Genomic DNA, 14,425 nt, shown 5'->3' on the forward strand with positions numbered 1-14,425 from the left:
GGGCTTCCTCAGTTCATGGCCTGACATCTCTCACATTGCCTATTATATCCTGGTTCACATTCCCTCATCTGTTATGTACCCCTGTTTGAAAGATTTCCATTTCCACCTATTTGCACTGTTCCTGTCCTTCCCTGTCTGCAGTCTTGCAGAAAGCACAGTGCTTGAAGAACTCTTTCCTTGTTCTTCCACACAACCTTTTTCTTACTGGCATTATTTCCTATTATTTAACTGTTCCTAAAATTCTTTCTCTTCAAGAAAGCTATCTTGGATTGGTGCAGTAGAGCCTCTTAATTTTTCCTGACCTTTTTCCATTCCTGAGCACCAGTAACTACCTTATGTCCCATAATGAATGCTGCCATTCCTGGACACCAGTTACCTCCTCTCCCATCATGCTGCGTGCCTACTCTTTGTCCTCTCATTCCCAGGATGTATTTGCCACTGATAAGTTTGGATAGGCAGATGTATCGACTCTTTGGTTTTATGTTTTGTTAGTTATTTCTCTCTTGAAGCCCCTAGAAGCCAGGAACTACATCTGTTTAATTCTTTGTGTATTGCCTAATACAGCCCACCATCACTATTATCACACATACATGACTCATAACTGCTTTCTCATAATAGGAAACAATGGTTTGATAAGGAAAAGTGGTGTATGTTGAAAATTTGGCATCTGTACTGCATGCATTTTCTACTGATGCAGATGGAGGAGAAAAGAAACTCTTGGCTTTGGATTTTTGAAGCATTCCCTGTTTAAGGGAGAGCAGGTGGTAAAATTAATCTTATAAAAAGATAATTTAATGTTTTTCAAATTTGTTGTTTTGTCTCTGCAAAGTCTAGAAAAGCATATTGAAAATCAAATAGAGCTAAAACAGTACTTTGATACATCAATCCAAAGAACAGTTGATTGTAGTAAATTAGGATTTGTCATAGAAATTTCATAATGCCCAATGGACTGAAATGCACAGAGGATGTGGCAAGAGCTGCAGTTTTAGATGTCTTTCTCATGCAAATCATTATCTATGAAGTCTTAATAATACAAGCTTAAACAGAAATTGCTAGAGTGATGTCCAGAATAAAATCTGGTACTTGAACAGCAAAAAGCATTGGCTGTTTATAATGCATATTAACATAATAACTGCTGTTCTAAGAATTCCTTTTTTTTTTTTTTTAATTTACCTATTTTGAGAGAGTGTAAGCCTGGAAGGGACAGACAAAGAGGAAGAGAGAATCCTAAGTAGGCTCTGCGCTCAGTGCAGAGCCAGACGTGGAGCTCTGTCTCACAGCCGTGAGATCATGACCTGAGCGGAAATCAAGAGTCAGATGCTTAACCAGCTGAGCTATCCAGGTGGCCTGTTCTAAGAATTCCTTAAAATACTGAGGATTTAACTCATAATTGGAAACAGTTACTGGGAGATAAACTTAAAGTGGAGAAAATCTGTTTATGTACTGGAAACTATGTTAAGAGGGAGAAACAGGTTATTATTTCTCTGCTCAATGAAATCAGACTCTCCTAAAATTAAGTGAAAATTGTTTAAAGCAATTTGATGTGAAGTTTAATTAGGTATAGGAGTTGCAGTTTTCAATGTTTCTGTTTTTTTTTAAGAATTTTCCAGAAACAACTTTTCCTTTTGACTTAAATATCCTTATTTAACATAAATAATTTTAAACAAAGAAATGTCCAAATGTAATTTTAAACTACATTTTATTGTTTTATTCCCATTTTACACTTAATTAAAAGAATATGTTCCTCTCCTCTCTCTCAAAATAAATAAAACTTTTAAATATAAATGTTCCTTTTACGATCATATCCTACTATTTAGGTCTTTCTTTCTTTCTTTCACCTGTTTCTTTCTTTCTGTCTTTTCCTCTTTCTAAAGAAACATACTGCTTTTTACAAGTTATGTGCTTCGTGGCACCATTAGTTGGATAGATGACTTAGTTTTTGTTTTGTTTTGTTTTCAAATAGAACCTGTTTCAAAAATTATGAACACTAGGATGAAGGGTGGGAAATAGATTTTCTTGCCCTGACGTTTGCCAGGGGTGTTATCGAGATATGTTATTAGGTATTAATGAAAAAAAAGCTAGAGCACTGTCATAGGTTTGGAAGGATACTTTATAGCCCTCATCATGGTACTTGAGTATTTACCTTAGCATACAAAAGGGACTGAGGAATGGCTGTAGTAAGTAAATTGTTTGGCCTTGTGTAACCGAGTTTTTTTCCCAACATTTGACCACAGAATGCTTTTTACGGGGAATACCCATTCACAGTCCTTGAAGCAAGTGTTCCAAGAGCAGAATTTGGAAAGTGTTGTACTAATCAACAAAACCCATAGGTCAAAATTAATAGTTTTCAAAATCCTAATTTATGGCAAGGAAATTAGTTAATTAATGGGAATATTTGTTCAGACACCTGGATTTCACATGAACTAGTCATTGTGAGTGCTACTGGATCTGGAGTATCCTGTGAGTTACAGGCATCCATTTAGAAATCTGTTGTGGAAAGGGTAGAAAAATGAAGGAATGTGTTTAGAAACTTGGTCACTCTGCTGATACCTATGATGTTACTTTAGGATATATTTTATTTTTCATGTTTTCTTAGGAACAATTTGAAACATACAAAAAGAGAGAACAATACAATGAATATTTTTCTGGTTCCTTAAAATAATTGTTCAAATGCTTCAAACACTAGAGGAAGTTTCATTAAAAAAGGACAAATGTTTTAATGAGACCATCCATTATAATTCTTAAATGATCTTGATTCATACAGTGAGATTTCCTCCTGACAGTACTGAGATATTTATCAAGTGCTGATTCAGCAGCAGCAGACCAGATAACAAAATGACAAAAATATTCTTATAACTAAACTTAATAGTAATCCAAACTGTTTTTCTCTTCATGTTACACCAACTTTTCTTTTTTCCCTTCAGGATAAAAGATAGTATTGATATTGGGTAGAATAGCAATGCTGGTCTCATCTGGGGTCTTTTTATTTTTTCCTTTTTTTTCCTGTCTTTTTTTTTAAGTTTTATTTGTTTATTTTGAGAAAGAGAGAGCAAGTGGGGTAGGGGGCAGAGAGGGAGAGGGAGAGGGAGAGAGAGAGAGAGAGAGAGAGAGAGAGAATGAGAGAGAGAATGAGAGAGAGAGAGAGAGAGAGAGAGAGAGAGAGAATGAGAGAGAGAATGAGAGAGAGAGAATCTAAAGCAGGCTCTGTGCTGTCAGCCCAAACTGTGAGATCATGACATGAGCCAAAATCAAGAGCTGGATGCTTAATCAATTGAGCCACCCAGGTACCCCTTTCCTGTCTTTCATCAGGCAATATTATATATTCCTGTATTGGCTTAGGTAAACTGATGCCTCTGAAAAAAGGGCAGCCTTCAACAGAAGTTTCTTTTGTTTCACTTCCGGCTTTTTATGTCAGCTTCATCTTAAAACTGACCCCCTGATTGTCTGAGACCAGGGTTTAGTTCATCCCACTGTAGGGAGGGTGGGATTATGTTGATTGGTTTAGGTCAGTGACTGTGGGATAGCAGCAGTCCTACCATAACTCCATGGCCTGGAACTTTTGGTCTTGTTAAGAGAAAGCATGTAGAAAATGAGGAAACCAATAATATCCTTTTACTCCAAATAAGACAAGTTTTGAAAATTCTACAACATGCTCTACTACATATTTTTAATGTTTGATGAGATGTTTAGACATTTCTATTTTGCCAATGTATTAACAGTTCTTTTGGGGGGGGTTCTTTTTAGAGGACAAGAATTTTGGGCAGATTTGAATGCCATGAATGTGTATGAAACAACTGAATTTGACCAACTACGAAGGCTGTCCACACCACCCTCTAGCAATGTAAACTCCATTTATCACACAGTCTGGAAGTTCTTCTGTAGGGACCACTTTGGATGGAGAGAGTATCCTGAGGTATTTATAGGTTCTTTTTCCAAAAAGTACATTAAAAATTTTTTTGCCTTTCAGTGTCCTTTCTTTCTTCCTTTACAACAGTATCAAAGAGCTTATTGATGTAAAATTGAGTGTTATTGATACAAGTAACATTATTCTGTCTTGCTTTTCTGAAGATGTATTTCTTTCCATTAATCTTCTGGAATACGTAAATACAAACCACTATTATCAAAGAGGTAAAATGTTTTCCCCAATATCTTATACTATAGAGACCAAGTAGTTATATTGGTAAGTACTCAAACTCAGTGCCTTTTTGGAATAATTTTAATGAGATGAGCACTGGTGTAAGTCTGGCTATTTCTAGCTCCTGGGCTCGTGGTCATTGGATCATGTGTTACACTTAGCATTTCGGAAGTCTGACGGGAAACCAGCACTCTTAAGCCCCTGTAAGAAATACTTGACAATGTTTATTTAGCTGTGGTCAGGCAAATCAGTCATTTAAAATTCTGGCATATGCGTCCTTAGTCTGAGATGGTAAGAATAGCTCATCAATCACAAAGTAAGGTTTTCAAAATGATGGTGGCTTTACTTTGCCTCTGAATGAGACTTCTGAGTCAGTTTTAAAAATGATGAAATGGGCTTTAGAGATTAATTTCACATTCCAAAGATCTGACTTATTTAATTTGATTAAATTCATTTCCAGCATTACAAAAAGGGAGAACTGATTTCTTTACCCTTAGGTTTTATTTTTTAAGGCAATAACAAAAGAAAACTACCTAATATGTTAATTGCTTAATAATACACAATGGAATTAAAATTTCTGAGACTCTCTTAAGTAGTCACTAGTATCTGATACCTTCCATGGAGAATAAGAAGCTCTTTAAAATATATTCTTAGAATACTTGGGCTGTCCCTGTGTTTTTCCTCTGAAAGATTTCTTGGGTTTAGAACTTAACTAGTTTATTTGAACTGTATACACTATCATCTTTAATCCTCTTCTGAAAATTCCCGTAAGAAATATAAACAAAAAAATCTCTAGGACATTGTTAAGGCCTCAAACTAGAATAGAGTAGTTCCCTGGGCCTCAATGTTTCCTAAGTTGGACTGTGATCTTCTGAGGAGAGAGCGTCTTTCTATTCTGCATCTTTGCCCCCTATTCCCTCCCCAAAAATCCTGTGTGTAAAGGGAATTAATTTGACCGCCGGTACTTTATTGAAACTTTACTGATGTTAACAGCAAGGTTAGCTATTTTTGCCTTTCTAGTAACATTTTTCATATTTCATAGTGATTGCTTTTTTCTAACTTTTTTTTTCTTTACCTTCTGTTTTCTGCTCCAGTCTGTTATTCGATTGATTGAAGAAGCCAACTCTAGGGGTCTGAAAGAGGTCAGATTTATGATGTGGAACAACCACTACATCCTCCACAACTCATTCTTCAGGAGAGAAATAAAAAGGAGACCCCTCTTCCGCTCCTGTTTTATACTGCTTCCATATTTACAGTAAGTGTCCAGTGGAATGCCTAATCTTTACTCTTATTTTATGTAAATGTACAACTGAATGCCAAAGAGTAAAAGATTTTAAGAGACTAACGTGGTTATTACTTCGAGAATGTGAAATTTTGAGTTATTCAGTGGGTTTAAGTCTTTAAAGAGTAGCATTCAGATAAGCTACAATTAACCTCACTAAAAGAGTGATTATCCAATTGGTTTTTTGAACTGAAAAGCAAATAGAAGTAACATTTTTACACAATTAAAAGTAATTATATCTGGAATGAGGCAGTTTGCATTTGTGAAGACTGAGTTTCCTGATGATGTCTTTCCATGTAATGGGACTACTTCCTAGTCCAGGTAAACTGCCAGGACAAGTAGGGAGAGTCCTCCAAGGTTGCTTTCTCCCATTCTTCCTTGAGTGAATTTTCTTGGGAAGAATCCTTTTCAAATAATTTCCATTCTCATGTGCTAGGTAAGGCCCACCTTCCTGTAACACTCACTAAAATTACCTGTCCTATTTCTAGGTTGAGACTGAACTCATCCTTCTGAATTATAGGTGAGCTCTTCTTCCATTTTCCCAAGTGCCATTTCTTTTTCCCCACCTCTAAATAGCCCACTGGCACATCTCCATAGATGCCAAAAAGGTGGAGCATGTTACCAATAGCATAGCCATCTTTGAAAGTTAGTAACTCTAGGGAAATCGTTATGTACTCTCGTCAGATATACCATATTTAGAACCCGATTTTTAAAATGATACTAGGTTTACTTGGTTTTATGGACTGGGGAAGCCTAGCGTAATACTGGTTTTTCTCTTCTACCAATCTTAGAGATGCTGTTTTTATATTCTTACTAGTTTTTTTTTTTTAATTTCAGTCTCAAACTGTTTTTCCCAGATTATGACAGAATCTTAATGATTCTAATTATGAGATTGCAAAGGGAACATTAAAAACAAAATGCAAAAAAAAAAAAAATACAAATGAATAAAAATCCCTGAAATGCTCAGTATCCAAAAGCAATTTTTAGTAATGCTGATTTTAGAAATGCATATTGGCTTGGGGTAAATGTGTGCTTTCTTTCTAGTCCAAGTGTGAATTATTTTACCTTGTAGGTTTCTTTTCTTTTTTTTTTTTTTTTTTTAGAATCTAATAAAAATGCCATTTCTGTGATTTCACTAGCACAGCTGGAGATAGTGTCAGCGTCCGGTAGTTAGGAACATATTGTCCTCCTAGTGAGACGGTAGAACTCATTAGTGGGACCAGCAGCTTGGCATGCTGAGCCAATCAAGCAAGATGTAGCTTCTGAGTGAGAGTAAGAATGCTCACCCGAGTACTGCATTGTTGGGGGGGGTTTACAGAACATGATTTGAACATGATTTGTTTCAATCCTAAAACAAGTAATTGTAGAATAACCCCTCCCCCTTTCTTTTTAAACTTAGGCTTACTTTATAAAAGTACGAACTATAAACGTCACAAATTTGGCACCTTACTATTTATAACATAGGCTTAATAAGAGAACAAAGAAATTCACTCTATTTTTTCTTCTTTTTCCTTTTTAAAATTTCCTATTTTAGTCTTCTTGTCTGGAACAGTGATAATCAGGTATAAAGTAAGAGCTTAGCAAATCAAAGAGATTATGTAGACACTTGAGTGAGAAAAGAGCAAAGCAGCAGCAAGTTCATCAGAGTGGAATCGGTAAATGCAGCCCTTCAGTTCCTGTCTGCCCTAGAGTCTGGAGCTGTGGGGCACTTAGACTGGCCTAGTGGGAAGAAAATAGAGGCCGATTAGTTTCAAAAAGCAGACTGCAGGGATGCATAGGTGCTTCAGTAAGTTGAGCTTCCGACTCTTGATTTTTGGCTCAGGTCACGACCCCAGGATCCTTGGAATCAGCCCCATGCCAGGCTCTGTGCTGTGTGTGAAAACTGCTTGTGATTCTCTCTCTCTCCCTCTGCCATGCTCCCCCACTCCCTTTCTCTCTCTCTCAAATAAAAAAAATTTTTTAAAAGGCAGACTGCAAAAATAGATGTGAGAGAGACCACAATTTTAATCTTATTAGCCAGGAAGAAAGTTTTGTTTTTAAGTAAAATACAGACAGTTAAATTAAAACATAGGTGTCAAAAAGGCTACAGTTCTCAGTGAATCAGAGATGCCTAAGAATTGGGAATGCCAGAATAAGAGAGGTGGGGAGAGAAGACTTAATCTATGAATTTCCTGCAAATTTGGCTCTTTATAAATGAGAATTTCCCTGGGGGTGCTTTTTATTCCCTTCAGTTTTATTGAGCTGTAACTGGCATACACCTCTGTCCTTTTAAGTTTAAGGTATATAGCATAATGACTTAACATACATATATATTGCAAAAATGATTACCACAATCAGGTTTAGTTAACATCCATCACCTCATAGTTACAAAGAACATATTTTTTTTTCTTGTGCTTGCTGCTTTTTAATGAGGCTGATAAGAAGGAGCTTATTCTTTTAATATTATTGGAATACTTGAGCGAGGCAGCATAAGCAAACAAATCTCAGATTTAGAGGTTTAGGAGTTCATTTCAGCTGAAAAGACATCTATCCGGTGCAGTCACCGCATGGTCATGGGAAAGCCTGATAGAGTTTCTTTGACTACTCCTCAAAAAGGATAAAATAAATTAATATTTACATCATCATTAAAAGCGGGTTAGGAAACATCTTTTGAAGTGGCAAGGGGAGTGAAAGAGAGTGTGAAAGATGACCTTGGATTCTGAAAATCCATTCTTCAGAGGTCCTGAAGGATAAATTCTATACCCTTCAACTTTGCCTGGTACAGCACTGTGAAGCACGCAGTATGTCATTGGAATACTCGTGAGCTAAATATGAACTCGACATCCCTAGAAAATAAAGCCACGTTTGTAACTGTGCTTGGAATATGTATTTCTAACCCATAGCAACTGGAGTATAGAAGTCCATCAGACAACTGTCTATCTGCATTTTTATGTTTCAACCTAATTGGGATGTTGGCTTGTTAAAAGTAGCATCTGTAGGTAGGAATGGATGATAAAATCTAATTTAATGTTTTAGGATGGCTAGGATTTATTTACACAGGCTCATCTTTAAGTATGTGAGTCTTCTATGTCAGTGCCAGGTTTTCAGTACAGCTGTGACAGCAGCCTAAAACCTATTTTGGGCAGAGTGGTTTGGGAGAATCTTCCCTTCCTTCCTCAACTCAGAAACCTCTTTTGGTAACTTCAATCCCTAATAATACTGGAAAACCTGGTAGGCTGGAACTTACTCTCTTTGTAGAGCAGGAATAGAGGGTTTTAGGAACAGCTAAAAATAAGGAGCTTATACTCTATGTTTCCTTTCTCCAGAGTAGTGATGGCTTTTTAAGGAGTTACAGACCTTTCAGAATCTGATTAAAGCAGTGGGGCCTCTCTTCGGAAGAATGTGCCAGTGAATGAAGGCTCTGGAGGAATCTGTCAGGGATTTATGAAAATGCTCCAGAGGACAAGAACTATTGTGCCTCTGCCATGAAGATTGGAACAACCAGTGCCCCTTTAAGTTGACCCCCGAACTTAAAAGCACCTAGGGATTCTGTAAGCCCTGTCTCTATCCAGACCTTCTCTGTGTCTCACAGGGACTTTCAGGCATAATAAGTTGTAGGTACAGTGACTTGAAGGGGACGGGAGTTAGAGGAGGCAGTTGTGCCTCTGTAGCTTTTAGCTTTTTAACAAGCCATCTCTTAAAAGTCAAAAAACTGTGTGGTGTGGTGGTGGTGGTGGGAGTGGGAGTCAGGCAAACCTGAGTTGCAACCATGGTATACATCCATCACTTTCAAGCCTTAGGGGAGAAATTATATCTATATCTATGTATCTATATATCTATATCTGTATCTATATATCTATATATGTATGTATATGAATTGTGAAGTTTATAGAAGTAGAGAATGCTGCATCTATAAACTATGATAGATAGGCCTGGGTTCAAATCCTGTCTCTGTTCTTTGCTATTATGCTAGCAGGATCTTTACTTGAAAAGTATGGATAACCAAGCCATCTTGCAGGGTAGTGATACTGTGTGTAAAAAGCCTGTCCATAGGATGTGCTTATTACTGTAAGGTGGCTGTGATTATGAGGAGGGTGATGGTAATATATGCTCTTGGAGACTATTTGCATGTTCATTCAGAGTTGTAACCTCTGTGTCACAAAGCTCTTTTGAAAATTTTAGTTTCTTAATCCATTTGGCACACTCACTGCTTCCTTGTGACCACACTGTGCTGATGAGTGTTATAATACCCTGACCCTGAATCTGGGTCTCAGGGCCAGGATTTCCTATCCCTCTGATTCTTCCCTTTTCCTCTGTTTTGAAAATGGCCAAAAAAATATAACTTAAATTTAAGCATTTAATTGGGCAGGAATAAGTAACCATCAAGCTGCTACTTATTTAAGCATATCTTTCAAAATGTAAAGACCTGAATTGTTAAAGGTTGAAGAATATGCATTCTGGTGTCTAGAGCTTAAAGATAATTAGCTCAATCTTAAGCACACCTAAAGCTATAAAATTTGAATAGAGTTGATGGTTTTCTTGTTATGGGATATTGAAAAATGAAGCAAAAGCCAAATGTCAGCTTTCAGTGCCTACTCCATTGATTTTTGTTTGTTTCTACACAAAAAGTATAAGCTTTTTTATTTTTAATATCTTATGTCATCTTCCCCTGCCTGCCTTACTTTGTCTCCCCGTTATTCTGCTCCCCCCACCTACATAGCCTTTAGTAATGGCACATTTTTGCTTAGTACAGCAAAGTTTGAACAATGCATATAAATTGTCGTTCCCTTGAAACAGTTTCTTTAACTGTATAGGCAAAAGAGGAGTCCAAGATTCAGAAAGTAAAGATATTTATAAATTGGCTCTTGCTTGCTTGCCTTGTAGCAGTACATTCCAGAGTTTTCTCCACCAGGAGGAGACCAGGAAGAAGCTAATAATAGGTTATCTGTATACAGGCAGTGTTACTCTAAGTTTTTTTTCTTTAATACATAGCATTTTCTATATTGTTTTTTGAATAAGCATTTAAGCTATACAAATTATTAGATATTGCTATAGAGCACTGTAATGTGAGATGTGCTTATCTCTGAATGTTTTACATTGACATTCCTTCCTCTCCCTTCTAGGACACTTGGTGGTGTTCCCACACAGGCTCCTCCACCTCTTGAAGCAACCTCCTCATCACAGATTATCTGCCCAGATGGGGTCACCTCAGCAAACTTTTACCCTGAAACTTGGGTTTATATGCATCCATCTCAGGACTTCATCCAAGTGCCTGTTTCTGCAGAGGACAAAAGTTATCGAATCATTTATAATCTTTTTCATAAGACTGTGCCTGAGTTTAAATATAGAATTTTGCAAATATTGAGAGTCCAAAACCAGTTTCTTTGGGAGAAATATAAAAGGTGAGTCAGCAGTATGAAAAGTTCAAGAGAACTTTTCTTAATGTAGCTAATGACAAATGCAGAACGTAATAGTAAAGACTTTCACAAAACCTAATATGTTCGTATTTTTTCATATATTAACTCGCATATACTCCTCAAACAGATCTATAAGTAGGATTGTTGCAGTGTACATTTTACAGAGAGGAAACTGAGTCATATAAAAGTTCAGTAACTTCCCACATGTTATACAGCTAATAAGATATGTGCTAGAGTTTGAACCCCGGCAGTCTAACACCAGAGGCTTTGCTCTTAATCACTTGACTGTGCTGCCTCTCAAATAACAAATGTGGTACAAAAAGAATACATGCAGATTTGAGGAATCTCAGAATTAAGAGACCCTCAGGTTAGTGGAATTAGACAAAGAAGCCATCCTGAGAAGGTAAGTCTGTGAGCTAGATTTGAAATGGAAGAGAAAGCAAGTGAACAGGTGTTGGGAAAAAAAATGAAAGGGCTTTTCTTGTCTGCAGTGGAAAAGATAAGTGTACACTTTTAATATGATCGTTGATGACATTGTGCCCTTGAAAACTACTTTAACACTTCCTCCCCATTGAAACCATAAAGAGAAGTTTATGACTATGTCTTGCCTATTAAATTGATATGTACCTTCCTTTTTCTGAATCCCCTGCCCACTGTTTGCATTAGGAAAAAGGAATATATGAACAGGAAAATGTTTGGCCGTGACAGAATAATAAATGAGAGACATTTATTTCATGGAACATCCCAGGATGTGGTAGATGGAATCTGCAAGCACAACTTTGACCCTCGAGTCTGTGGAAAGCATGCTACAATGTTTGGACAAGGCAGTTACTTTGCAAAGAAGGCAAGCTACTCTCATAACTTTTCTAAGAAGTCGTCCAAAGGAGTCCATTTCATGTTTCTGGCCAAAGTGCTAACTGGCAGATACACGATGGGCAGTCATGGCATGAGACGGCCCCCTCCTGTCAATCCTGGCAGTGTCACCAGCGACCTGTATGACTCTTGTGTGGATAATTTCTTTGAGCCTCAGATTTTTGTCATTTTTAATGACGATCAGAGTTACCCTTATTTTGTTATCCAATATGAAGAAGTCAGTAACACTGTTTCCATTTGAAAAATCTTGGTACGGTTAAGTTATTTGATATGAACTCAATCCAGCGTTTGTAGCAGGTTTTGGATGGGTAGGACAGAGTGGGAACAGCATTGGACATTAATAGGGCACTTTTAAGACCCCTTTTTTTAAGTGCTAGAAAGTGAAAATTTTTTAAAGAAAAACACAAGTTTTAAAATGACCACTTATTCTTTAATTATTTACTAATTGTTGTTAGTGTACTCAGTGTGGAAAAGACTAAAGATTGCATTCTCTTTTTATTCACACTTGTACATATAGGCAGCAATGGTATTAGGAGCATTTAAAAAAAAACAAAAAAGAAAGAAACTGAACAGCCTAACTAATTAAATGTGACTTAAGCCTGGTAGAAGTTTGGCCAAATGAAATGGAGGCTGTGAGCAAGGTGAGGATTCTATTTATTTATAATGATAAAACTGACTGGAGCTGGTACTACCACACTTCTTCCCTGTCCAAAGCATCACTTGTGGTGTGGGATAAGTTCACGAAATTCTGGTGGGTGGAAAGAAATTTTTATTTTCTATCAGCAGAACTGAAATGTATCGCCCGGCCAGAGAGCGACGACTTTAATTGTTCTCCAGAGTTTGCCATCAAGTGAAAAAAAGAAACCATTTGAAAAATTTTTGTCACCAGCAAAATTTTTCACTAACTGGTTATATAAAACATGATTATTGTGTTGTTAAACTTCAGCCTTAGAAAACTCAGTCTCTTCCATTATCATCTACCCCAATCTGAAGGAGTTGGGCAGCTAGTTTGGTTAAAGCCAGTCCTGAGGATTAATAGTATTACTTTATTTTAGAGTTCCAGACCTAGGCCCTGACTGAAAGTTTTAGAGAAAGGAAGTTACATCTATAACTGAATTGATAAGGTTTATGACTGTGCTTTGCACAAAGTAGACTCTCAAAAGTATTTATTGGCTTGGAAATGATGTTAAAGGTGGTTATCCCACCCCTGTGCCTGCTCTGCCAGATGCAGCCGGGTTCCCTGGCTGACTCTGTACTTTACACTACTTAATAGAAACACAAACTGGGAAATTGTGCCACTGGCCCAGCTGGAGCGATGTTAGGCGCGTATGCTAATGCCTCACTTCAGAGAGTTAGCAGCCAGGTATACTTTGCCTTTAGCAAAGCAAATACCTGGATTGGTGGAAGTGGTTGTTCACAAAAGAATTCACCATGGAATTCTTTCAGACACCAAGCTCTCCTAGTCTGTTTGTGGTTATTTCATTTACACAAAACTTTTCAGGAACTCCTGTGTTGTTTAAAACAAGATATATCTATACTGATGTCTCAGTGAATCGGTCTGTTTAAGCACTTATCAGGGCTTCCACACAATTATTTATTTTGCCCTAGTTGATCTTGTTGTTTGCTGCCATTGGCATGAAACAGCCAACTGGCTGTTACAGTTGTTCTTTCATTCAATTATAACTTGTAAACCAGTGATTCCCAATCTTTTTCAAGTTAAGACACCTTACCATTGCTTATTTGATTTTATGAAACTTGTTCCTTTTTTTCTCCTTAAAGGAAAATAAAGCTTTATGACATATTTATTTTTTTAATAAAACTAAGCAAAAATAAAAGTTCTGGTAATTCTTTAAAACTTTTTGTTGTTGTTTTGGTTCCATTTAAGGTGACCGAATTCAGCACATAGTGGATGATCTGTAAATGCTGGTTGATTGGTTGAATGAATGTGTGATTCACTAAATGAACAGACCCAACCAGAACCTGCTACTTAAACTTTGGTGCTCTAGGAATCAGCAGAAACTCTGTTAGCTAGGAGTCAACTGTAAGTGACAAGAGAAGAGTGAATATTTTATTTTGCAGGTAAATATTTGAGGAAAAGGGAAACAGCTATATATCAGCAAACAGCTGTAGTGAAAAATATGGGCAGGTTGTTCCCCATCAACAGGTGCTGAAGGAAATAATATGAAGAGGAATATAGAAATCTTGTCAGCTGTCAAGCACCTTAGCTTTTAGCCAACTTGATTAAAAAAATTTTTTTTAAGTTTATTTATTTTGAGAAAGCATGCACACATGTCTCATGCACAGGGGAGAGTCAGGGAGACTCCCAAGCAGGCTTTGCACTATCAGAGGCTGTCCACCCAGAGCCTGAAGCAGGGCTCAAACTCACAAACCATGAGATCATGACCTGAGACAAAACCAAGAGTCAGATGGTCAACCGACTGAGCCACTCAGGGTCCCCTCAGCCAACTTAATTTATCCTGTGGTTAAGATTTCCAAGGAGAAGTTGCAAGCTCCTTGAAATATTCCAATGTCACACAATCCTATAGACAGGAAGGGTTTTTTTATTATATGCAAAGTTTATAAAGATTGGATCCTTTGTTTTTTGTTTTTTAAATTTTTTTAATGTTTGTTTTTGAGAGAGACAGAACGTGAGCAGGGGAGGGGCAGAGAGAGAGAAGGAGACACAGAGTCTGAAGCAGGCTCCAGACTCTGAGCTGTCAGCACAGAGCCCGACATGGG

The 14,425-nt window shown here is 37.2% G+C and overlaps 1 protein-coding gene across 1 annotated transcript in view; it reads left to right on the forward strand.

Moving 5' to 3' along the window:
• TIPARP (TCDD inducible poly(ADP-ribose) polymerase) overlaps positions 1 to 13,541 on the forward strand; it is a 30,049-nt gene extending 16,508 nt beyond the window's left edge. Inside the window, exons 3-6 of the mRNA XM_047875643.1 lie at positions 3,745 to 3,913; positions 5,230 to 5,390; positions 10,520 to 10,798; positions 11,480 to 13,541. Coding sequence (XP_047731599.1) covers positions 3,745 to 3,913; positions 5,230 to 5,390; positions 10,520 to 10,798; positions 11,480 to 11,927 — 1,057 coding nt within the window. The 3' untranslated portion in view covers positions 11,928 to 13,541. The remainder of the gene's footprint in view (positions 1 to 3,744; positions 3,914 to 5,229; positions 5,391 to 10,519; positions 10,799 to 11,479) is intronic.
• The last annotated feature ends 884 nt before the right edge of the window (positions 13,542 to 14,425 follow it).

Source organism: Prionailurus viverrinus, chromosome C2, assembly GCF_022837055.1.
Source record: "Prionailurus viverrinus isolate Anna chromosome C2, UM_Priviv_1.0, whole genome shotgun sequence".
Taxonomy (NCBI): Eukaryota; Metazoa; Chordata; class Mammalia; order Carnivora; family Felidae; genus Prionailurus; species Prionailurus viverrinus.